Here is a 26,550-nt window from a genome sequence, read left to right as displayed (position 1 = left end):
ACAGTACCCTGATGCTTGTGTTCTATGTCTCCCTCTACACAGTGGCAAGTGAAGAAGAGGGCGGAGAAGGCGCTGTGGAGCAGAGCGGCGGGGATGCCGCCACGGCTGCAGCGGAAGGGGTGGGTGAGCCCCCACAGGGGCTTGCACCGGCGGAAGACGGCGTGGAAACATCCAGGTTGGTGGTTTCCACAGAGGGGGAGGAGGCCGCTACTGAGCCACACATGGGGCCTGGTGGGGGCATCCCCGCTGGTGCAAGTGGTGCAGTCCAGGGCCAGGGGCAGGAGGCAGCACAGGTCGCCGTGGAGGTGCCTGTGCATGTCACTGTCCCTGACACTGTGACTGCACCACCATGCACCAGCAGGGATGCCCCATCCCAGGCCCGTCCGCAGGTAGGGGAGATGTCCATGTCATCTGACACTCCTCTACCTGCGGACGAGGGGACCCCTGGCCGTGTGGAGAGGGTCCTGATTGGTGTCGCGTTGCGCACGGCTGGCATTCGTGATGAGGTGCATGCTTCCCGGGAGGAGCATGCACATCATCACGAAGAGCACCGTGCGTACGTGAACCATTTGGGAGCCGCCATGGTCGGGGGTTTCCTACATGTGTGTGGCCTTCTGGCGACCCTCTCCTCCTCTGTGGAGGCTATGCGCCAGTCGTGCTCCATGCCGTCTTCCGGCCCAGATGCCACCAGGGCCCCCTGTGGACCTGCCCGACCAACGCAGCCAGCTCGGTGGGGACCCCATCCCTGCCACAGTCGGGAGTCGAAGGTCCAGCAGGGGTGGACACACCAGCAACTGTCCCCCTGCAGATGGAGGATGTGCCGGCATCATCTGGCAGGGCACGTGCATGACGGCATCGGTGGATTCCATCAGCCTGGATGCCGTCGTGCTGGCAGAGGCAGTGGCGTCGGAGGCAGCAGCAGGCTCGACGTGGGAGGCATCATGGCTCGGGGCCATCAAGATCAGAGGGGCAGGCATCAACCGGAGGGCAGGAGAACCCTGGGATGGCAGTGTCTTCCGTGTGGGAGCAGTTGGTCCAGCGGATAGGTACGGAGCGGCAGCGGGCGGAAGAGGAGAGGCTCACTATGGTCAGGGCGGAGTTCTCCATGCGTCGGGCGTTGAGGCGGGCTGAGTGCCTCGAGGAAGCTCGCAGGGAGTTTGAGGTGGACACGGGGTTGTCCCTGCGAGACCTCGGGGCCAGGACAGAGTCCCGCCTCCGGGACATCGACATGGAGTTCGATGATGCCCTGGCCGGCAACATCACAGAGTGAGCCGCAGGACTTGCCCGCTGCCATTGTATATAGTTCTTTAGTTAGTTAGTGTTAGGTTTCCTTTATTTTTTAAGTTTTTTTTGGACCGCTCGGACAATGGCCACTTTTCTGTATATATTTTTTTTATTAGTTAGTAGTAGTAGGTTTCATTTATGGTGTTGGGCTCATGGACCCTGGGATATTCTTGTACATAGTTTGATGTTTGGAAAACATTTGTTGGATTTATATTTGTGTTCACCATGAGGCAATGGTTTTTCCTTATTTTTTTCCCCCCATTATTTTGCTTTGGACTACATTAGTTTTTGGATTCCTTTGTTTTTTGATTTTTTCTATTAGTTCTCGGACATTGACCATTTGTTTTGTCATCCCCATTGTTGGGTGTTTTATTTCTTTACTTCATTTTCATCTTTAATACATATATTTATTACTTACATTTGTGGTATTTTCTCATTGGTTTCATGCATGTCATGATATGGGTTTTGACATTCACTTGCAACCATTGTGTATGTGTGTGTGACGGACATGTGTTCATTTACATACTTGCCATTGGGGTTGTATCATGTAATTGCATCTACTATGTGGGTGGATGCAATCCTTGGCTGGGTGTTTGTGCTGGGTATGCTGCCCATTACTGCCATGATTGCGTTTCGTCAGGACCTGGGGGCAGGGGTTCATGAGTGGGGGCCTGCAGGGGGGTGGGGGTGCAAGGGGACATGAGTGGGGGCCTGCTGGGGGGGTGGGGGTGCAAGGGGACATGAGTGGGACATGAGTGGGGGCCTGCTGGCAGGTGCCCCACAGTGCTGGGGGGTGGGGGTGGTGGGAGACATGGGTGGGGGCCTTGTGGAGGCTGCCCCTGGTGACTGGAGGGGTGGGGGTGGTGGGAGACATGGGTGGGGGCCTTGTGGAGGCTGCCCCACAGTGCTGGGGGGTGGGGCTGGTGGGAGACATGGTTGGGGGCCTGGTGGAGGCTGCCCCTGGTGACTGGAGGGGTGGGGGTGGTAGGAGACATGGGTGGGGGCCTGGTGGAGGCTGCCCCTGGTGACTGGAGGGGTGGGGGTGGTGGGAGACATGGGTGGGGGCCTGGTGGAGGCTGCCCCTGGTGACTGGGGGGTGGGGGTGGTGTGAGACATGGGTGGGGGCCTTGTGGAGGCTGCCCCTGGTGACTGGGGGGTGGGGGTGGTGGGAGACATGGGTGGGGGCCTTGTGGAGGCTGCCCCTGGTGACTGGAGGGGTGGGGGTGGTGGGAGACATGGGTGGGGGCCTGGTGGAGGCTGCCCCTGGTGACTGGAGGGGTGGGGGTGCAAGGGGACATGAGTGGGACATGGTTGGGGGCCTGCTGGCAGGTGCCCCACAGTGCTGGGGGGTGGGGGTGCAAGGGGACATGAGTGGGGGCCTGCTGGGGGGTGGGGGTGCAAGGGGACATGAGTGGGACATGGTTGGGGGCCTGCTGGCAGGTGCCCCACAGTGCTGGGGGGTGGGGGTGCAAGGGGACATGAGTGGGGGCTTGCTGGGGGGTGGGGGTGCAAGGGGACATGAGTGGGACATGGTTGGGGGCCTGCTGGCAGGTGCCCCACAGTGCTGGGGGGTGGGGGTGCAGGGGGACATGAGTGGGGGCCTGCTGGGGGGTGGGGGTGCATGGGGACATGGTTGGGGGCCTGCTGGCAGGTGCCCCACAGTGCTGGGGGGTGGGGGTGCAAGGGGACATGAGTGGGGGCCTGCTGGGGGGTGGGGGTGGTGGGAGACATGGTTGGGGGCCTGGTGGAGGCTGCCCCTGGTGACTGGAGGGGTGGGGGTGGTGGGAGACATGGGTGGGGGCCTTGTGGAGGCTGCCCCTGGTGACTGGAGGGGTGGGGGTGGTGGGAGACATGGGTGGGGGCCTGGTGGAGGCTGCCCCTGGTGACTGGAGGGGTGGGGGTGCAAGGGGACATGAGTGGGACATGGTTGGGGGCCTGCTGGCAGGTGCCCCACAGTGCTGGGGGGTGGGGGTGCAAGGGGACATGAGTGGGGGCCTGCTGGGGGGTGGGGGTGCAAGGGGACATGAGTGGGACATGGTTGGGGGCCTGCTGGCAGGTGCCCCACAGTGCTGGGGGGTGGGGGTGCAGGGGGACATGAGTGGGGGCCTGCTGGGGGGTGGGGGTGCAAGGGGACATGGTTGGGGGCCTGCTGGCAGGTGCCCCACAGTGCTGGGGGGTGGGGGTGCAAGGGGACATGAGTGGGGGCCTGCTGGGGGGTGGGGGTGGGGGGTGGGGGTGGTGGGAGACATGGTTGGGGGCCTGGTGGAGGCTGCCCCTGGTGACTGGAGGGGTGGGGGTGGTGGGAGACATGGGTGGGGGCCTGGTGGAGGCTGCCCCTGGCGACTGGAGGGGTGGGGGTGGTGGGAGACATGGGTGGGGGCCTGGTGGAGGCTGCCCCTGGCGACTGGGGGGTGGGGGTGGTGTGAGACATGGGTGGGGGCCTGGTGGAGACTGCCCCTGGTGACTGGAGGGGTGGGGGTGGTGTGAGACATGGGTGGGGGCCTGGTGGAGGCTGCCCCTGGTGACTGGGGGGTGGGGGTGGTGTGAGACATGGGTGGGGGCCTTGTGGAGGCTGCCCCTGGTGACTGGGGGGTGGGGGTGGTGGGAGACATGGGTGGGGGCCTTGTGGAGGCTGCCCCTGGTGACGTGGGGGTGGTGGGAGACATGGGTGGGGGCCTTGTGGAGGCTGCCCCTGGTGACTGGAGGGGTGGGGGTGGTGGGAGACATGGGTGGGGGCCTGGTGGAGGCTGCCCCTGGTGACTGGAGGGGTGGGGTTGCAAGGGGACATGAGTGGGACATGGTTGGGGGCCTGCTGGCAGGTGCCCCACAGTGCTGGGGGGTGGGGGTGCAAGGGGACATGAGTGGGGGCCTGCTGGGGGGTGGGGTTGCAAGGGAACATGAGTGGGACATGGTTGGGGGCCTGCTGGCAGGTGCCCCACAGTGCTGGGGGGTGGGGGTGCAAGGGGACATGAGTGGGGGCCTGCTGGGGGGTGGGGGTGCAAGGGGACATGAGTGGGACATGGTTGGGGGCCTGCTGGCAGGTGCCCCACAGTGCTGGGTGGTGGGGGTGCAGGGGGACATGAGTGGGGGCCTGCTGGGGGGTGGGGGTGCAAGGGGACATGGTTGGGGGCCTGCTGGCAGGTGCCCCACAGTGCTGGGGGGTGGGAGTTCAGGGGGACATGAGTGGGGGCCTGCTGGGGGGTGGGGGTGCAAGGTGACATCGTTGGGGGCCTGCTGGCAGGTGCCCCACAGTGCTGGGGGGTGGGGGTGCAAGGGGACATGAGTGGGACATGGTTGGGGGCCTGCTGGCAGGTGCCCCACGGTGCTGGGGGGTGGGGGTGCAAGGGGACATGTGGCTTGGCTGGGGGGCATGCCCATGGTGGATGGGCTGCCTGCGGGACATGACCAGGGGTGCAGGGTAGTCCCCTGTGGTGTGGGCTGCCTGCAGAGGTCGTGGAGGGGGTAGAGGGGAGACCTGGGAGGACCCACACTGGCAATTCACCTCTTCAACTTCCCGCACACCCACGTAATACACTGCCCCACTCGCACAGGCCCAATCACGTGTAGATTTTCTCACGCACCCCTGTAATACACGTACCCAGGCCAATCTCGTGTAGAATTTCTCGCGCACCCCTGAAATCCACGTACCCAGCTCAATCGCGTGTAGATTTTCTCGCGCACCCCTGTAATACACGTACCCAGGCCAATCGCGTGTAGAATTTCTCGCGCACCCCTGTAATCCATGTACCCAGGCCAATCGCGTGTAGCATTTCTCGCGCACCCCTGAAATCCACGTACCCAGCCCAATCGCGTGTAGATTTTCTCGCGCACCCCTGTAATACACGTACCCAGGCCAATCGCGTGTAGAATTTCTCGCGCACCCCTGAAATCCACGTACCCCGCTCAATCGCGTATTTAACTTCCCGCGCGCCACTTTTTTGATGCGCTGGGACTCTACCGCCTGCCTTCGTGTGGCGGCCGTGTTTCAGCTTGTGCGTGTCTTTGGCTGTGCGTGGCTTTGCCCTATTCGATTCCATGAATACGTGTGGTTCGAGTGCGTGTGGGCGTTCCGTCTGCTTCCCTGCAGTACATCCCCAGTTACGCCCTTATTTTCGCGTGTTGTTCCCCATTCCGCGCATTACGCCCCATGTCCCGCCCACTTTCTGGTGTGTGCGCTGAGGTTGTGCGCTTTCACTGTGCGCGTCGCGCACGCCTTTCGCGATGTTGCAGTGACTTGTGCGCCATTCACGGGTTTGGCGCACATCCCGCGGTGAACACGCGCAGGGACTTGCATGAATCGCACGCGTGCGCGTGCGCCTGTTTTTTTCCGCTTGCGCATGCTTGCGCATGCTTGCGCGAAGATTTTCGGCGCACGTTTGTTCCATGAATCGGCCCCTAAATCTCTATCTACGGAGCTACGCTAATGCTACCCAGGACAATTGGTGTGACTATATAAATGCTGCCGAGGTGGCCTATATAACTCCTTGCACACTGCCACAGGTCAGAGTCCTTTCTATTGTTCATCTGGCATGCATCCCATAGTGTTTCCGTTTCACCCCGTGCCGCACAGAATCATCCCAACTCCAGACCAGATGGTTTTTCAGATTCTGGCACAATGTGTTTTGGCTGCAGAAATGTTCGTTAAGGCACAGGATTGTATGAATGCACAGGCAGATAAGAAACTGCATACTGAACCAGACTATTTGGTCGGTGACCTGGTATGGCTGTCTTCCAGGCATTTGCCCATCCCGAATCTACTCTCCAAGTTGGCTCCCCATTTCTTCGGTCCTTTTAGGATCCTGAAACGTTTGTCTCCTGTGCATTTCGATAACTCTTACCACCTTTTTGGTGCATACACTCAGTAGTCCATGCCTCTCTTTTGAAGCCCTATTGCCAAGATACTTTTGGCCAAGCCTGTCCACGTCCAGCTCCCTTATTGCGACATGGTCCAGGAGATTTGTGACTCCCATATTTGGCAAGGTAGGCTCCAGTTGCTGGTGGACTGGAGAGGGTACCCAGCTTGTGATCAGACTTGGGAGCCCCAATCCAACGTTCATGCACCACTCCTGGTACGTGAGTTCTTTTTCCGTCACTCCATGAAGCCAGGGGCCCGGTCTTCTTGGGAGGGGTCATAGTATCATGTCACTTACCTGGTCCTGCCAGGTGGGTGTCCAGGTACCCTCTTGGCGGCTCTACCCATGCTGGTGATGTATCCGTTCCTGTGTGGTCTGGGCGCCGGTCTCGGTGGGCGCTGCCAATGCCATTGGACTGCGAATGTGCGGGAGGCCGTGTTCGATGCTCCATGCATACGCCATTCATAGAGCACTTCAGGCAGCCATTGCAAGCACTGCCAGCGTTCCTGGCCTCCTTTTTGTCCTTCATACTATTTTGGTGGTGTTACGACGTGGGTTGATGTGTCTCAACGCGGATCTTGTTTAGTTTGTGTCCTCGCTCCCAGTACTTGATTTCCGGGTTTTGTTACTCATTCAGTTCTGGTCCTCCCCTCTGGGTTCCCTCCTTGCTTCTAGGGTGGGACCCTTCTCTAGCTTCCTGTACGGCCTTCTACTCCTTGGTTTCTCGCCTGTCTCTCTTGTTCCTGATTACTGGGGTAGTATGGTGTCGCATCCGCCCTTCCAGCCTCCTGTCGGGGGGTTTCCTTTCTTGTTGCCCTGTCTCATTGTGTGCTGCCTGCCTTCTGTGCTGCATCATGATTCCAACAACAGTACACCACTCTGCAGCATTACCTTATTGGACATCCAGGATCCAGAGTGGTCTTCCCTGCCAGTAACCAGCACTGTCCCAGCATCACGCTAATCAGGGAAGCACTGTCCCGCTGAGCTGATTCATCGATTCCCTCTGTATCTGGGTAGCGTTGGTTTGGGTTCCCGCACTTTGCACTTTTGTAGAGCAACTTCTGCGGCAGACTGGCTTTGTCATTTCAGGACAACGAAGAGCAGGTAAGCAGCGCCAGCGACACGCCTTGCATGACACAGACCTGCCTACTTACTCTTGTTACTCTTGATGGCGTTCAAAACACTGAAGCAGTTGATGCCCAGCAATGTTACAAACTTGACCCCTTTTATGGAAGTGCCAGGAGGAGGTCTTCAGCATCTCAGCCAAAGCCAGACTTAGTTATCGAAACCCTCTTTTCTTGACTGACACGCATCCTACAATCAAGTTAGGTCGTAACCCATTATGATCCTATATTTGCACAAACAAGCAGTTTAAATTTGGAACCAAGAAGGTCAAGTTCAGGAAAAAGTATTACAATGTGACCCCACAAGGATAGTATGTGGCCATTCGTCTCCTTTTGATTTAAATATGTTAGGGAAAGTACTAAATTATTCCACTACGTCAGTATTTATTATTATAGAGTGATTTCCGATTGTTTACATTTTTTAAACATGTATCAATATCCATGCTCATAATTCTAACCCATTGCATTTTTTGTTTTCGAAAAATGAAGTCCAAGCTCACATTTCCTCCTCTGTGATAATTAGCTAATCTGAAACATTGAACTAATCCAATTAAATTACAATAGTTATCAACCCATTACAGATAAACTAATTATTATACTCGCAAGTTTCTAGTAATGTCCTACTGCATTTATACATTCCTTAGTATTGTACCTAATGTAATTATGCAGTTTGAAAAACACATATTTTCATGTAATATTTCTGTCATTCCCATAATGCCCATTCACAGCAACAAACATCCAACATGGCGACATAATGAAATGATGATGATAATCCATACCAGGGGGGGGTGGCCTGATAACCAGACCCAGTTTAACCGGACCCAGATTAATCAAATTCAATGACAAAAAGCACTTGTTTCATCAGAACGAGTCTGTCATTCCTGTCATGCCCATTCACAGCAACAAACATACAGCATGGCTCATGTTTGTGTATTATCACCAGACCTACAGCTTGCGACGGTGCAAACAATAGCTGTATGGAAACGGTTACACAACACTCTATAATACAACAATCTGGCATGCAATTTAAAAATGAAATTGTGACAGATTACCATCTGGCCAGTGTAGGAAGCCTTAGCTTTTTTGATTTGTATTAATAATAAAATGATGTGAGTAATCCGTATCAGGAAGGGTGGTCTGCTAACCAGACTTCCCTTTCCTTATACTCCACGTCAAACACATACTGTACACCTGTGCCCTGCTGAATCAGTATTCTGATCTGCAGCCCCTGTTCTGCCTTGGCACACAGCAAGGTGAGAGGTCACAGTTGCCCTGCTTGACATCTGCCGTGACAGCAAAGTCGCTGCAGTTCAGAGGCTGCATTTAAATCTGCACTTCTGCTCCAAAACCACATAAATATGATAAACGATCAACCTTGTGGCAGGATAAACTGGAAATGTAAACCATGACTAGGTTTTAGTATGGTGACTGATGTTTCACATAATTATTCAAAACCACATCTGCGTTCTAACATACCACTGTCAACCCTGTGAACTCAGACTTGCTATGGGAGGCAATGCAAATTCCAGACCCCTGCCTTTCTGCATTACAGTGAATTGGATAAAGGGCAGCATACACTCCTCCTGTGCCAGACCTTTCACCCTCCAGCAGGAGATGGCCTGAAAGCCTGGCACCAAAGGGGACATTCCATAACAAAGGCATGTCTTGAAATAGATGGTTGCATTCCAAATGGCCTCTGAAGTGCATGGCTAGAGAAGTGTGAGGGTTTAGGCTGACAGACTGAGCTGAGCACAATGGAGAAATAATTCTGCCATCTTGGCTTTCTGTGTGCTTCTCTTTCATTCTCCCACACTTCCTGCACATCAAAGCACTTTGGTTATGATGCAACAAGGCACAAGTCACTTGTTATCTTAACAAGGATTGGGCTCTTTAAAGCAGGCTTGCTTTTAACCAATCAGCTGTGGCTTGTTTCCTTTATAAGGAAGGGGTTGCAACCTCTTCCTTTGATTCCTTTTGGATCTTCAAGACCTCAAGAAGAATTCATCTGGACCTCTTTTGGGAGTTCTGATCTTTCCAAAGTTCTCTGCCAGTGAGGTGAAGGAGAAGACCTCCAAGGCAGGAGCATGCTCTGCTCCCTACCAATCCCATGGCCACTGTGGCAGACCAGAAGAAGGAGTCAGACAAACGTTGGACATTTCTTGGCCTTTTTATTGACCATACCATAGGCGAATGAATGCAGTATTTTAATTGTATTTACTTATCTTCTTCCTCAGCTTTCAACAATAATACCATTTTATTGAGGCGATAACAGTGGCAATGGCGTGTGACCTGCACAGTAATTGCCTGCTACCCCAGGTACATAGCCCCAAGCAAAGCATACGTCTTCTACGAGACTTAGTCCTTACCAGCTTCACCAGCCCACCACAGCTGCCATTACCACATTAGCATCCAGCAGGAGTTGGATCCATGGCATGGGAGACCTCATCCGGAAAACACACATTAAGAGCAGGGAGAAAGGTGGAGTTGGGACAGAGGATGGTTAGCAGAATGGCCGGCTGTGCAAGGAAGCAGACGGGTGTGTAACAAAAGGGAACAGGAAAATGGTGGATGGGGCTTGCCACAGAGAGGATTCCCGACCAACATGACACCACTTGCTGCACTGGGGGAATTTCATTCACAATCAAGGGCAGCATATTAACCAGTGCAGCTGGCAGTTTAGGGAGGGGAAATGGCAGCACAACGCAATGCAACAGAACATGGAACACGGGTCTTTAGTGGCGCGTCTAGTCTGCCTTTGCTGCTTCTTAGTAACTGCTGAAAGGAGTTCAGTTCTAAGGTTGCTAATGTAAATGAATGATGCTATTGGACATTTATTGGCTGCATTCAAACTTCTGACAGATGACCTGGACATGCTACGCTTGCTTTATTGTCGCACGTCTTTCCGTTTAGTTACAGCGTCTCAACCGCAGCAGAGCTGTGCGGGAATATATGCTCAGAACGCATGTAATGAATGCCAGGATGGCAGAGATTTGACTTACCACAGTTGTCTTCATCGGCTTGATTACCACAGTCATCCAAACCATTGCAGTGCAGGAGCTGAGGCAGACATTTTGTGATGTTGCCACATGGGAAATATCCAAGAGGGCATTTGACTACATTGAGTGTGCTTTCTTCAGAAGTGCCATAAGAGACTGCAAGAAAACAAAGAGGTGATGCTTAAGTAAATGCATAGCACTACTGTATCTATCCACAATTGAGTTAAGGGGCCTTACAGTACACATCTTGCTACAAGGATGTTTCTTGTTTTGTTTGTTTTGGGCGTCCAGTGGCATTTTCACCAGCAAAAAGGCAAGGCACAGGTAGGCTCGTGGCGAGAAACAGTGTTTTCTCTCTTAAAAAAGTATTCCCTCTTTGAATCAGTTTTCTCAATATAGACCAAGGAAGAAGGAGATTAGGGACACTACACTACTCTACTGTTGCACTCATTCTGCAGTGGGATGGAGGGAAGGGTGGACCTTATGCTCATCTTCCTCTGAAGCTGCCAGAAACCTGCACATCATCTGTACTCTTCCATGCCTGCCCCTCCCCCAAGGCTCTGTGGGATATCTCTCCCCTGTCCCTTTCTGGGTGTTGATGTCAGATACACAGCAGGGCCATGGACGCAGGCAGAGCATACGGAGTGCTGAAACATTGGCACCCCTGTCCTTCCCAAACTCACCCACCTCCCAGAGATCACTGGCAATTAGACTAGTGAACCAGGTTTCCCAGTGGAGCACAGGGATACTTCCCTCTCTGATCCTGCTAATTTTTACAGGTAGTGCATAATGGGACCATTACTATCCTAACCTGGCATAATTAATCCATTTGAATTATTTCAGGTTTTCGTTAAACCATACAATTTAAAAAAAATGCGCGGTTTATCACAGTTCAGGCATTTCTCTATTTAACTTTGCAAAGTGGGCATAATTGAACCGGTCATTACGCTGCAAATATGCCATATGTAATCTGGCCTTACTAGCCTTTTATGGCATAATACAATAGAGCCATAATGTGCTTAATAGCTGGGAAAACTATAATCTGGCCTTAATGTGGTTACTGGGTTTAATGGGGTTTGATTTTACTGAACCAAGTGGGCATGACATAATCTATACCTACTGTGTTAACTGGGTGTAATTGAATGTGTCACTTATGTGATACATGGCAATAAGATTGCCTGGCACTACTGTGCTAATTGGGCCTAATGTAATCAGGCTTTTATGTTCTAACTGAGCATAATGTAATCCGGCTGTAGAATTTGATCTAAATGTCCTTAGTAAGAATAATTGAATTTGAGCTTTTTGAACTACATGCTAATGTTAGAATCTGACAAAAGTGTGCTAACTAAGCAAAAATGGATTAGGCACAGTTGTGCTAACTGGGCATAATGACATCAGGCATTGCTATGTGAACTAGCCATATTGTTATCAGGATTTACCGTGCTAACTAGGCAGAATAGATTGTAGCCATATTCTATTAATTAGGTATAATGATACCTAGCATGGCTGTGCTAAATGTTCATAATCAGATCTTGTTTTACTGTGCTGCTTCCATGGGACCTGGCCTTCATATGCCCATTTAGAATACATTTGACCTTACTAAAATAACTAATTATTAGAGAATCTGGATTATAATTGGCATAATGGAATTTGGCACCATTGTGCTAACTGCGCATAACAGAATGTGTCGCTGCATTGATAACTGGGCAAAATGGATGAAGGCACTGATTTGCTAACTTGACATAATGGAAACTTGCACAACTCTGTTAAGTGTGAAGAACATAATCTAGCTTTCCAACGCTAACTTGACATAATGCAATCTGACACTTCTGTGAAAAGTGTGCATAATTGAATTTAGCACTGCTATACAAGCTAAGCATAAGAGTATCTGAATGTACTGTGCTAACTGGGATAATGGAATTCAACAAAAATGTCCTGGCTTGGTATAATGGAACCTAACACAGAAGTGCTAACTTGGCAAAATGCAGTGTGGCACTGTGGTGCTAACTGGGCAGAATTAAATGGGTCATGCTGTAGTAACAGTTCAGGAAAGAATCTGTCCTTACTGTTCTACATGTGCATGATGGGAGTTGGCCCTTCCATGCTAACTGGACATACTGGAACTGACCACAGCTCTTTTAAGTGGACATGATGCAATGTTGTGCTTTTCTACTTGGTGAGCATAAGGGAAGCCTGCACTGATATGTGTCTGGATGTCTTGTGCTCACTGCACATTCTAGAACATGGCAATGTGATCATAACTTTCCAATATGGAATTTGACACTGATTTCCTTGATAAACTGTGAATAACAGAATCAGAACATATTGTATGAACAGGGCATGATTGAACATGGAAATGGTGTTCCAACTGGATAAGATGCTAACTGGGAAAATGGAACAGGACTTTAATGTGCTAACTAGGCTTTATGGAATCTGGCAGCACTATGTAAACTGTGTATAATGTAATATAGCTGTAGAGTGCTCACTAGGCACAACATAATCTGGCACTGCTATGATAATTGAGCGTAATGAAATCTGGCATGCCTCTACTAGCTAGGCATTTGGATTTACTGTGCTACAGGGCATGATGGAACTTGGGAAAGATGTCCTAACTTGGAATAGTTGAATCTAACACAGATGTTTGTAAAGTTAATTTAATGTAACTTAAACACGGATTGTTAAAGAAACTGTATTGTGCATGGCTGTGTTATCTCTACAATGTATATATATCACAGAAATTGTCCTTAAGCAAGATTTTTAAATCAAACAGTGTTACGTTTGCACAGTCATATCACAAAATAATTCAAAAAAGTATATTATTATATGCGAAAGAAAGCCAAAACTGTATTTTAAAATACAATATATATTGTATAAATTGAATTAAATTCCATTATCAACTGCTTAATTAAGAGATAAAAAACATCATGACCTTGCTTGCTATTAGTATAAGGCATTCTCTATGTTAAATGATAAATGCATTTGAAATATGGCCTATATCATTTGAAGCTCACTTACCAAGACATGTGTTTATTTAGCTCTGTGGCAGAACAAAAGACACATCATCAATTAGTAACTAATCCATAAAGCCCAGCCCTACACACAGCAGGAGTATTCAGAGTATAGGCAAGCTCTAAAAATAACAAATAGCCTGCTTGCATTCCAATCTCTTCACTTTGTTGTGTCTGAACGGTTTTGTGGGCACATTTTGGTCATAAGAAATGGATCTGTGTCTTAGTAAGACAATACAACAAAAGACTGCGTTTCCAGCAGACCTCAACCTTTTTTGAACTGTGGCTTAGCAATAAATGTTCATCAGTCCATGTCTATTTGATGGCATAGGATCTCAGGGGACCCACGCTAGGCTTTAAAGTAACATTTAACTTGGATGGATACATGTAATGCACAGAAATGGAAAAAATGAGTTACAATATTTGATTTAACATGGCATCAAAATGAAATCCCCGTATCTGTCCCACCTTTGGAGAACTTTGCTTTATTTAAAGACTGAGAAAAGATTTCAATTCAGTAACACGCTCCCATTATTTAAACACAACATAGTAATAGATGGGAAATATTAAAAATGCACATATTTCAATAACTTCCTCATATTACAAGTCAATGGAGCATATGTCCGGATTCAGACCTCTCTTGTGAATTCAAATATGTTGGCCTTCATAATGTACAAAGTTTTGAAGGGAAAATAGACCAAATTAACCAGAACTCCAGATGGGAGGTGAGAAAACCCTCTATTATCACATGGTGAAATACATTTGATTATCAACAACACACACCATCCAATGAGAACATGTTGCATCAAATGAACCGGCATGTATGGAGTTTAGCACTTATTTAAGGCCAAACATACAGGAAACAGGGAATTATTGGGAAGTCTGCAGACAAAGGTACCATGTCTGACAGGAGAAGGGCTAAGTGGGGTACGACCTTGGATGTCACTGGTGGAAATCCCCCTTAAGAAGGCCTTTTCCAGAGGTAATCTGATGCCAAAGTCTTTCCCAAGAGAGAACCAGATCACCTGAGAGGGATTGTGAAAGCAGGGGACAGACTGAGAGCAGTGCTTACCTGGCTGAGCAGACTGGTGGTGTTGATGTGCCTACCTATCCAATGCCTTTAAAGGACAAACCAAAACTGAGTATAACAAACGCTGCACATTGTGATATATGCAACAGAATAAGTTAAAACCTCACATAGAGATTGAAAGTCTTTTAGACGAGTACTTTATCAGCTACACCACTGAATGGGGATTGGGCTATAAGGAAAACTTTGTTGAGGTGTATTTAAAATAGTGTACCTCATAATTCCTTTATTTTTATTTATTTATTTTTTTAATTTGTATAGCGCACACAAACCCTCAGGCATCAGGGCGCTTGTGTAAACCAGTTACGTGCGGCCCATGGGCAAGAAGAGCATAACGTGTACATGTCTTTGAATCAGAATCAGCACATGAGGTTACATAAATCAGAGATAACGTTAATATGAGTGACAAAGATTCAGTGTCCTGGAGTTACAGAGGGGGTGCAAGGATAGGTGGGGCTCTTCCAGCATGGAAGGGTTTATGCAAACAGTCAGGTTTTTAGGGCTCTGCGAATGGCTAAGCAGGATTCTTCAGCTCTCAGTGCAGGTGGGAGAGAGTTCCATTGTTTTGCGCCAATGACTGGAAAGCTAGAATCTCCAGCTCTAGCACGCTTGAATTTGGGTTGCACCAGTCTGTGAGTGGATGGCGTTCTAGGTGGCCTTTCCGTTTGGTGCATAACAGTTTTTTGGGGCAGATAAGGGGGACCGTTTTTGAGATGCATCTGTGAGTGCTTTCCGGGCTTTAGTCACACCTTGCCGCCCTGGCGATCGTTAGGCATTTCTCTGCTGAGAGGTAAGGTCTAGACGCATTGAGTTTGGTGGATAATGCTGCTGAGGAAGCTATGGCATTTACTTTATGTGATAGGGAGACGGTAGTGTCTAAGTAGACTCCTAGCGTTTTCACCGCAGGTGAGACTGATGTCTTTGTAACATCAATGTTGAAGGTTGTGCACTCTGTGCCAAGTTTTTTTAATACCGAATGGGGCCCAACTAGGAGAAGTTCTGTCTTCTCGTCATTAAGGCAGAGGCCATGTGTCACCATCCAGGGTTGGATGGTGGCGTATGTGGAATTAAACAAGGCAGCGTCATTGGCTTGAGTGCCAGAGAAGGGGAGGAGAATTTGGGTGTCATCGGTGTAGTTGGTTTATGCTATGCCTTGAGTCCAGGAGGTCAAAAAGAGGCTTTGGGAAGATGTTGTAAAGTGTGGGAGACTAACATGACCCTTGTGGAACTCCGCACTTGATAGGGACATGCGCTGCACAAGCATTGTCATTGAATACCTTCATAACTCTACCTTCTAAGAAGGAAGTTATCCATGATGCTGCTTCTGGGGAGAAAGTGGCTGTGGAGGTGAGGTGAGGTGATGACATAGTATGTTGTGGTCGACTAAGTCAAAGGAAAGGGACAGGTCTAACAGCAGTAGAAGGGCAGGATTTCCTTAATCCCTAATCTCATCCATCTGGTTCTTGAGATTGATGAGTGCAGACTCCGTACCATGGCTTGGGCAAAACCCCGACTGACGGACACCTAGGATGTGGTTTGATTCTAGATTATGTTGGATCTGGACATAGGCTGAGGCTTTACTTAGCAGAGGTAAAACCTAAGATTATTTAAGGCTAGATGGGACTGTGCCTGTTGCGAAGGAGGCATTGATGAAATTCGTAATGATAGGGGCCGGTGCTTCCACGCAGTCTTTGATGAGTGAGGCTGGGCAGGCGTCTCCTTAAGGCTTTTCGAGGGCTTAAGGCTTTTTAGTATATGCAGTTTATCCTGAATGGATATTTTGCTAAAGCTGAACAGCAGAGTGTAAGGGGTGTCAAGCATAGTTGTGTGGTTGGCTGGGGTGTCCTGGTAGGAGTGCATGAGGCTGGTTTGTTTGGAGAGTATTTTTTCTGAAGCATGCCAATTTTTTAGAGCATAGCATTCTGTATGCTCATACACCAGTCTCTATTCTGGGTGGAGACTTAAGGGACTAGAGATTCTAACTCTTTGAGGATGGTGAAAAGTTCTTGCGTGTCTGAGTTAGCATTGGCTATTCTAGTGCTGAAGGTGGAGGCTTTAGCAGTAATGATGGCTTGTTTGTATTCTTTAGACAGGCTAGTGAATTTCTGTTTGAGAGCGTTGGTGGGGGTGTATTTGCAACAGAATTCTGCAGATCTTTTTTTGGTTCTGTGGTCCGCAAGCTCCTGGGGGTACCAGGAGTTAGCGTGAGTTGCAGACTTAACTTTTTTAGGGACTAGAGGGGCAACAGTGTCAACAGCAGCAGTTAGTGTGCTGGTGTAGAGATCAACTATGATTTATAGATCTGATGCGTTCAGGGATTTGGAGTTGAGAGCGCCAAGGAGAGGTAGTAGATTCTTTTTGGTGCATTTCTTAGAGCTGCGGGCCAGTGACGGTGGTAGCCACCTGGCGGGGGGTTTGGTGTACACAGCAAGAGGGATTGAGATGGCAATGATGTGATGGCCCAACCACTGACAAGGAGTGTTGGATTCAATAGTGATATTGCAGTTGAGGTCTGCTACCCAGTCAAGAATTTGCCCTTTAATGTGTGTGGTGTGATTGATGCGTTGACAAAAGCCTAGGGCAGTTAGTGAACTGGAAAGTGAGGTGGCATGTATGTCAGTAAGGTCGTTAAGGACGTGATTAAGGTCATTTGTGAGGAGAGCTTTCTATTGTGGCTTAGTGTCTGGAGAAGGTCTTCCTCAAAGGAGCTGATGGTGCCTGGTGGGCGATAGACAGCATGGATTGTAATGGTGTTGATGGGGGTGGTGGTCAGCTGTAGTGAGAGGATGTCACAAGGTTTGCTAAGCGAAGTATTGAGTTGCCTAATGTGCACGTGGTATTTAGCTATGAAGGCGGTTACTCAGCCTCTGGAGTTAGGTCTATTGCTCCTGAAGAGAGTATAGCCTGGGGGGTGGGGGGGTGGGGGGGTGTCCAGTGATAGGGCTGGGCTTGAGGCTGCGTGCAGCCATGTTTCTTTGATTTCTAGGGCATCAAGGTTGTTGACTGATAGAAGGTCATGGATGTCCAGAGCATGACCAGGGAGTGAGCGTGCGTTGATCAGGGCCAGGTTGAGAACAGATTTGGTAAGGTTGTTAGACCCTGGGTCTGTTTTAGACAGGGCCAGAGAGGAGAGGGCATAGGGGTTGATAGGCAGATAGGTAGGTGCAATAGTTTTTTTCTGAGGGAATGCCCTCAGTGACGATGTGGCATAGGGGGCAGTGCCTATGCAAGTTGGGCTGGCATCTGAGTGCATAGTGTTTGGATAACTGTTGGTGGTGTTGAGAGGGGATGCTCAAGGTATGGTAGTAGTAGTGGAGGTATGGGTGGCCAGCCCGTTCCTGAAGGGGGTAGTCTTGTGAAGGGTAGGGGGTAGCTGCACCTAGATCAATATAGGTAGCCTTAGCTGTGGTAAACATATCAGCGTTTGTGGCAGTGACAGGCAGCGTGGGGGGCATAACTGCAGGCAAGGCAGTATTGGCAACAGTAGTAATAGCCGCAATGGAGCAACTGGCACCATTTGTAGCTGTTGTGTCATAGTACGTAAGGGGCACAGCTGCAGGCGGCAGTGGGGCAAAAATCAACATTAGCAGTAGCAGCGGGGCATGCATCATCATTTAAGGCAGCAGTGGGGCACAAATCAATATTTGAGGCTGCAGTGGTGCAAAATCAACATTTGAGGGGGCAGTGGTGCACAAATCAACATTTGAGGCAGCAGTGGGGCACAAATCAACATTTTAGGCAGCAGTGGGGCACAAATCAACATTAGCAGCAGCAGTGGGGCATAAATCAACATTTGAGGTGGCAGTGGGGCATAAATCAACATGTGAGGCAGCACCGGGGCACACATCAACATTTGAGGCAACAGTGGGGCACAAATCGACATCAGCGGCAGCACTGGGGCACATATCTGCATTGGAGCAGGCAGTTGTGCATGAATCAACATTATTAATGGTTTCAAAGTCGGTAGGGGGAGCATCCGCAGTGGCAGTAATCGAGGCGGAAATCATGGTATGCATACCAGGTTTCGTGGCGGAATCATCGACGGTAGCAAGGGCACAGGGCACATGAGTCAACAGGGCACATAATATTCTCTGACCTTAACCAAACTAATGAATTCCCGAGTTTCCACAGGGATTTTGTATGCCCAGATTTGTGAGGGGTGCAACATGTCACAGATTTGAATGATTTTTTCAACTTCTTGACCTGTGGAAACTGTAATTTTCAGAAAAGGGATATTCTGAGTAAAGCTATATCCATAAAGTGGAATAAGATGGAGGTTAGTGTATACACTTTATTCCCAATATAATAATATCAATTTACATAATCAATGTCTGAATTCCAAATAACATTGCACATACAATATGGGATTCTGACTTAAACAGACTTCTTATGTTAAGTAGAAGTGAAGTGTATAATCCTGTTCTAAGACAAAGTTACATTCTCATGTTTGCATGACACTGTAGATAAACCTACATGTTTGCATGACACCATAGATAACCCTCCATGTTTTGCCCTCCAGATATAAAAGCTTCTATTGTAAACCCAAGCCAGTAGGCAAAATAGCCCAACATCAGATTCTGTTTTTTATTATACATGTCCAAACTTGAAACCAACAGTACACTACAATTAGAATAGAATTATTTTGAGGTCAAGGAAATTATATGTAAATCTAATGTATGTTTTCTTCAATGCCAACGCCTCTAGATGGTGTTAGAGGCACTACATTAAAATGTATATGTAAATCCCTGGTAGCAATACTTGTCGATTGTGTTAAAGAAAAATCGAGTGAAATATATATTGCACATTTTTTTAAAGAATATGTAATGCTTATTTTAAGTACATTTTTTGATGTATATTTGTTGAGAATACTTCATCAGATTTTATCTTAAACGAAAGGTTGTTTATGTGCATTGGGAATGTAAATGTAGTGAGATAATAGCACGTAGGTTGTGTTTTCTGTCTGTATGAGGAATCTTTATAATAAATGCAAAATGGATGAAATCACTCCCACAAGATAACTGAGCATAACGGAATGAAGCACTGCTGTGCTAACTGGGCAGAATGGAAATGGCTGCCGCTCTGCAAATTGGGCAAAATTTAATCTGCGCTTACTGTCCTCAATATGCATTATGGATGTCTGCCCTGCTGTGCCCACTGGACCTCATGGATATGGGTATCACTATGCTAAGTGGAAATCATTGAATCTGGTGCTGCTCTACAAAGTGAGCAGAAGGGAATCCTGCACTGCCGTGTGTCCGGCTGTCCTTTGCTAACTGATCACACTAGAAGATGGCAACTTACTTACTGATCATACAAGAATATGACAATGTGACGCTAACTGCACATAATGGAATCTGGCACTGCTCTAACAGCTGTGATTAGTATTACAACATATTGCGCAAACATGACGTGGTGAACCTGGAAAAGTGTTCTAAGAAGACAGAATAAAATATGGCTGTGTTGTGCGAAATTGAATAGCACCTTAACGCGATAAGTGGGCATAATTAAACATGACACCACTGTGTGAACTGTGCAGATTGCAATCTAGCTCTCCAGTGCTAACTAGGCACAACATAATCTGACACTAATGTGATAAGTGGGTATAACGGAATCAGGCACAGCTGTACTAGCTGGGAATAATAGTACATGAACTTACTATGGCAAAGTGGAATCTAGCACTGATGTGCTAACTGGGCATAATGGAATGTTGCAATGTGTTTTTAACTGGGCAGTGATAAATGGCGCTGCTGTTGAACGTAAGGCCCTTTGGGTAGCGTGTCATGCAGTGGATGGGAAGCAGAGTAACTCTTACACCAAATAACAGAACCAACTTAGGAAGATGGCAAAGGTCTTCTGTTTTATTATCAATTGTCTAGAATAGGGAGTTACAACCGACATCAACAGATGTCACACAATCTTTCCCGGCGCAGCATACAAAAAGTGACATTTATATAGCAAAAATTAGTCAAACGTGACATCATACTACATGGCAAATACAGGAAACCTATGGGGGTTGTGATATGCTCAAAGGGAACATCTAAGTATACTTTCTATAAGGGGTGAGGTTTTGATTGGGTCTCTACTGCCAAGTGGACATCTTGTGCTAGTCATCTTCATCATTATTAAGTACACAGTATATCACTGGCCCTCAAGCTATAAGGCACTTCGTTATATGGCCCTCTATAATTGGTTGGCACGCTCATGCCAGTCTGGAATATTCAGCTCACTAGCAGCATGTAAGCTCATACCCTAGGTGCAAGGAGGTGGACTTGACTGTACATCCCCACCCAATTAGCCCAATATCTCTCATCATCCATGCCTTCTGCCATGAAGATTGCCTTTGAACTTGGCCTTGCAAAGTATCCTTGCCTCTGGGAATATAAAGGAGTGCGAGTACACACTATTGTTGTTCTCGAATTCTTCGCCTGCTTCTATTTCCATCCTTGGCTCACGTGAATGGAGACCACAATCTGGTCCATTTTGCTGCATTTAATTGTCATTAATGAATAAAACTTGGCACTCCTGGACTTCTTTCTTTGCACCTTAACAAGGGATGATTCAGCATCTCACGTTCACTGCCTTCAAGAATAACCAGTCTTGGCTGCTTCAGCCTTGACACCAGGCCAGACAGCCCTTCCAAACTCATCCATGATCTCGGTTAATTCTTTTCTGTGACACAGCTCTCGGTTCTTCTCTCCATGGGTTTAAGCTTACTAAAGTTGTGACACCGATGTCCAGTTTCTATGCAATGGCTACCTTTGGCTGCAGTCTATTCACTACTCATATCCAGCTTCTAAGATTACTTGATCTACTTGCGTTGCTGCATTTGTACAGTTGCATATTAAAGATTAATCGATTCTTAATTTCGTCATCACTTTCTATAAGGGTCATACATCTTCTTCAGCTTGTCTTCTCTGTGCGTCACCTTCACTTCGAGTGACGACACCAGCTCCTTTTTTTGCTCTCTTTCATATTCCTTTGGGGATTTCTTCCATGAGATTGTCATCTCTTTGGAAGTGCATCTGATAGGGTTTTCTTATTGGAAACCTTTTCTCGAAGATTTACCGTGGAATGGTCACAACTGTTGGTGTCACGCATGGCACAATCTCAGGCCTCCAACATATAGGTGTTGGAGGGGCGGAACTTCCAGCACAGGCATTTGGTCGCTTCTCTACACTGTGATAACCGGGCAGAATGGAATCTGTTCTTACAATCCTAAATGTGCATGATCACCTCTGGCTTTGCTTTGTTAAGTGGACATAGCGGAAATGCGCGCTGCTGTGTTAAAGGGATACAATGTAATCTGTTGCTGCTCTACCAACTGAGCATAAGGGAACACTGCGCTGCTCTCTATACAACGGTCCTGTGCTCATTCGGCATATCAGACTATTGATATATGACATTGTTACCAGTTGTGAATTAAAATATCAGAAAATACTGTGAAAACAGGGCATGACTCAACCTGAAAAAGGTGTTCCAACTTGATAGAGTGGAATCTGTACACTAAGTGGATTTAAGGGAATCTGTGTATTATGGAATCTGATAGTGCCGGGCCAATGGGGCATAATGGCATCTGGGACTGTTATGCTCACATCTAATAAGAGAATTTGGGCTTGCTGAGCTATGTGAGATTATTGGAATTCAACGTTGATGCCGCACTCTTAAAGGGGATACTGAAATCTGACCATGCACTGCTAATAGGTCATAGCGGAATCTGTCACTGTTTTGCCAAATTGACTTAATACATTATGACACTATTGCTGATGTGCTAAGTGGGCCTAATGGCATCTGCTACAGTCGTGCTCCACGAGCACAATGGAACCTTCGCTGCTAGGCTAACTCGGCATATCCTTGATAATGGCGGTTCAGGGACAGTTTTACAAAAAGGGAACCATAAATTACCAGGTAGCGTGCCAGCACACCGTTCAGCAAAGGGGCGCCATGTCAACCCTAAAAACATTCAATTGGGCTCATTGGAAAGGATTGGTTCCAGGGAGGTTGCTAAGTCTTGAAAGGATCTGGGGCTACTCTAATGTCGGGACTGTCGGGGCTCGGGGCTAACTGGCCTTTTGGTTGTAGCCCCTGAGCTTCTATCCGGGGCTACAACCAAAAGACCCAGGGCTATAGCCCCCTCAGCCCCCCCTAGCAACGCCGCTGATTGGTTCCAAAACGCCACTTTACCTGGGGCAGCATAGACCCCTGAACCAGCACGGCAGCATGATTAGGAACGGTGCAAGCACCTGAGGGGGCAATATCTGGCCACGGTCAGAGTAGGTGATCATATGACGTCACTTCCTGTCTGAACCCTCCACACGGCCTATGCAAACCACAAAATCTCTTCATTTGTCAATACTTGGTATGGTAATGTCTATAATGAATAGTTGTATCACTTGTTTTGCTATTATCCAAAGACAAATTATGAAGGTGCATTCTGATTTATTTTAAAATTCTGCAGACGTGCATTTTATCTGTGACAGCCGATGTCTGGAGTATTTACAAACAAAGCAATAGTGCGATCGACGGGCAGTGGCAAAATTAAATTAGGACAAAAAAGAAATGTAACATTTCAATTACAGCACTTCCAGGAACAGTGCGACGCGACTTTTTATTCCAAAGTGTTCAACGTGGCAGCATTGTTTGTGGTGCACAACAGGACCTATTTTGCATGGGCAAATAGATCATCTTGGGCTTCTAGGAGCTGTTATGCCGGTGATCCTCAGTACCTAGTCCCAGTGCTGGAATTGGGCTGGATTTTCCCGGATCTGGGATCCAGCAAAAAAACATGTCTCCCCGGATAAACCCAAAGCTCTGGCTATGGCGAACACTGCATGCAGCAAGTAGTGTGTTTGTGACTTTTTTAAACAGTGCTGAAGATAGGATTTGAACCCAAGTCATTAGACCCATGGGTGCGACACTTACCGACCAGACTACGTGAAGGTGTGATCATGATGCTTGGGAAATTGCTCATTGAGATTGTACTGTGCAGGAAATACTAAAACGCTGCTTCTTCGCTTTAAAAGGTGTGCACCTTTTATATTTTGCCAGCAACATTATAGAAAACACTCCTCAGCTGGAATATTTTGCAGGTGTTCATGATTAATCTTCTGAGTGGCCAAAAATGTTTATGAGAGGAGGTGAGAACAATCACCCTCGTCCCGCTCGACCCAAAGTCCCCAGGCCCCCTTACCTCCTGCCCCCTGTGGGATCCCACAGTAAATGGTTTCCATTTCCACCACTGCCCAGTGGAGTGGCGTTTAAATGAGCGACCTTGAACAGAGTGAAGGAATCTGCAGGGAATTATCCAGGTGGCATCCATACTGACCTTCCTTAACAACTAGTGGTATGCCACCTCTGCAAGGGTTCGACAAGCCACCACATCCCATCAATTGCAGACGTATAACATATTGAACCCTCACCCCCAAAAGCCCCTGCCTTCCGTGCCATCAATCTCCCTCTAGTTACCCCTGCAACGGTTGGCAGCTCCTGGACCTATGGTCCAGCTTTTGACAGTTATACAACCCCTTTGTGCAATCACTTTTGTGCAAACTCATTGATACCTGCTCGTAAGTTTCTTTCGACCCAACTAACGAGTGCATAATCAAAAATACATTCCAAAATGGACCCTTTCATTGACCTTTGATAACAGACATTTGTTTCACATGCGAACTTTAAAAACACCCGTGTGTTCCTTCTGGGAAAAAAAGATAAGTCTTACACGGCCCTAGCACAAGGCGGTGGCCATCATACTGCCACAGGAGCGGACTGGGGTCAGTGGGACGCTGCTTCTGGAACTGCACGAGGCTTTCGCTTGAGAGGGTGCCTTGTAAGCCACAGCCCTGTGCCAGAAGATTCCATACAGAGGCGTTTGATGTGTGCTGGCAAGCGCCACGAGCCCCTAAGAGGCGGATTGGGATGCAGCTGTTGGGGGAGGGCCGAACTGCTAATGGGCTTTCGGGCACTGCGTGGGCATCCACAGCCAGTTTCTTTTCAATACGTCGCGTGCAGGCAGGAGAAAGAAAGTCTCCGGGGGAGTGGAAAGTACCAGCTGCTTTCAAAGTCTCTTCATTAGATCGCGGCTCACATATGCGGATTATTAACCGGCAGAAGTGGTTCCGAGGGCACTTGCTTCTCTAACATTTCTGGACTGATCACCTAGGTAAAAGCCGTCTCTTACTCTTTCCCCCTTACCAGTTATAATTATGACAAGCACTGGCAAAGCTACCAGTTTTGGCTTTTGTGTAGGCATGGGATAAATATTTGCCAAGCACTGCCATGATGGTATTACCAGGGTGGGCATAACTGGCCATATGGTAGCATTGTCTGGCAAATGCCTATCTTTTGGAACACACCAAATTTGTTGGCTTTGCAAATGCTTGTTTTTAAAGAACTTCAGTGCATGGAAAAGATGTGAGGGCACACATATTGATACATCAAGTGGTTGAAGGCACTCTTGGTCAAGACATTTTTATCACACCAGGAGCTCATTTAAAGCTTCAGTAATCCATTAACCCTCAGGAAGCGGGTAAAAAAAAAAACACTTGCATGCCCTATGCAGCACAAAGGTTACCTAAAAGAGATCCTAGGAGGGTGTGCTTTGAGCGAGGAGGGGCACTTATTAAGTGTGAATGCCCTAGATATTACCTGGGGCAGTAAGTGGGTTTGTAAATAACTAAAAAGCATCTACAAGCTGTGCCCCCCTCTTTACATGCCCTCTCCCTATTATACATGCCCCAATGCACTAGTATTGGCTTATGAGAGCCAAAACAAAAAATGGAGATACTTTGCATCTGCCAAGTGTTCAACTGACTGTCCATGATTTGGGAGGAGGGGCCGCTCCGAAATCTTTAGCTTGCTAGCACACCCCGTGGGGTTCCACTTCTCCATAACTCTCAGGGGCGGGCTGGAAAGGAGGGCAAAGGGGTCCATTGCCCCGCAGTTTGGCTTGGCTATTACCCCATGGTCCAGAGCTCCAGAGTCTAAAAAAAAAAGAATCAAAAAAGATGAAATCCTTCAGAATCTAGCCTGCCACAAAGGAACCGCGTGCTGCAAAGCCTGCTCAGATTCAGTGTAAATGGGGCAAGGCATTCGTCTTTATTCGTCCTGATTTCAGCAATGTTGTAGATGGGCCTGGATGGCCTCCACACATGGGCTTCCACAGTGAGTGAGAGGGAGAGGAGTCTAGGCTGCAGGGACGGGTTCATACCATCCAGTGGCAATGTATGACTTTAAAAACAGGTTATGTGACCCTGCATGGTCATGTTGGCAGCACTGCTCCCCATACACTATTGGTCTGTTACCATCCACTGCAGCCTATCACGTGTCTTACTTGCCAAGGAAGTACAGGTTCATATCTTATTAGAGTGTGTCTTTGTTTTGATTCTGTATGAATACTTCCCCTATGTTCTGTTGAATTTCTTGATCGCTAGTGGGTTCATATAAAAACGTTAATAGCACCCACGGTTATAACTTATATAGTGGTTATAGAAATGGTTGTTGGACTGTTTGTGGTACTTACGTATGGACACAATTGAAAAACGTCAAAGAAAGATCTAATATTCAGGTATTATTTGAAGACAACAAACTAAAGGGGTCATTCAGAGTTGTTTTTTTATTGATACTGCTGAAGAAAGTTAGCAATGATAATGATTTGTTATTTATATAGTGCCTTAAGCCAAAGCGCTTTACAGAGAACATATTTACATACATTTATCATCCCAACCAAGGTTGGTACTCATTTATCGACCTCGGAAGGATGGAAGGTTATTTGGCATTGCCGGGATTCGAACCTGCGACCTGAAGATCACACATAGATCACAGCTGAGCTATTTTACCGGCTCTGCTATTTCTGGAAATCTGCCCTACTAAAATTTTCCCATCAGCAGAGGTGGTACTTCTGGAATACCTCTAGTGTTATTTCCGCAATACCACCACCGATGGCGGTAATGTAAAAACTTTTTTCTACAAAATGTCTGCCTGAAATACCACAGCCGGCATTCCCATGGAATACCAATGATGGTACTTGATGAAACCCTGAAAATCAACGATATTTGGTAAAACTGACGATTTTACTGTTATCAACCAACTGTGAATGAGCTCCTCGGTCTGTGATAATTTTTCATTGACTTGTCCTGGTCCCTCTTCTCTTATATGATCAACAAAAAAAATACAAATGCAGTCAACATCAGATTCAGATACAAA

General features: G+C 48.0%; 1 protein-coding gene across 1 annotated transcript in view; it reads right to left on the bottom strand.

Annotated features, from left to right (window-relative positions):
- The window catches only part of RXFP1 (relaxin family peptide receptor 1), a 1,623,004-nt gene that overhangs the window by 966,219 nt on the left and 630,235 nt on the right, over positions 1-26,550 (bottom strand). The window contains 1 exon segment of the mRNA XM_069631337.1: positions 10,261-10,413. Within this exon segment, the coding sequence (XP_069487438.1) occupies positions 10,261-10,413 (153 nt within the window).

The sequence above is a fragment of the Ambystoma mexicanum genome, chromosome 6q, assembly GCF_040938575.1.
Source record: "Ambystoma mexicanum isolate Mex_15411 chromosome 6q, UKY_AmexF1_1, whole genome shotgun sequence".
Classification (NCBI taxonomy): Eukaryota; Metazoa; Chordata; class Amphibia; order Caudata; family Ambystomatidae; genus Ambystoma; species Ambystoma mexicanum.
This window is presented reverse-complemented; position numbering and strand designations above follow the sequence as displayed.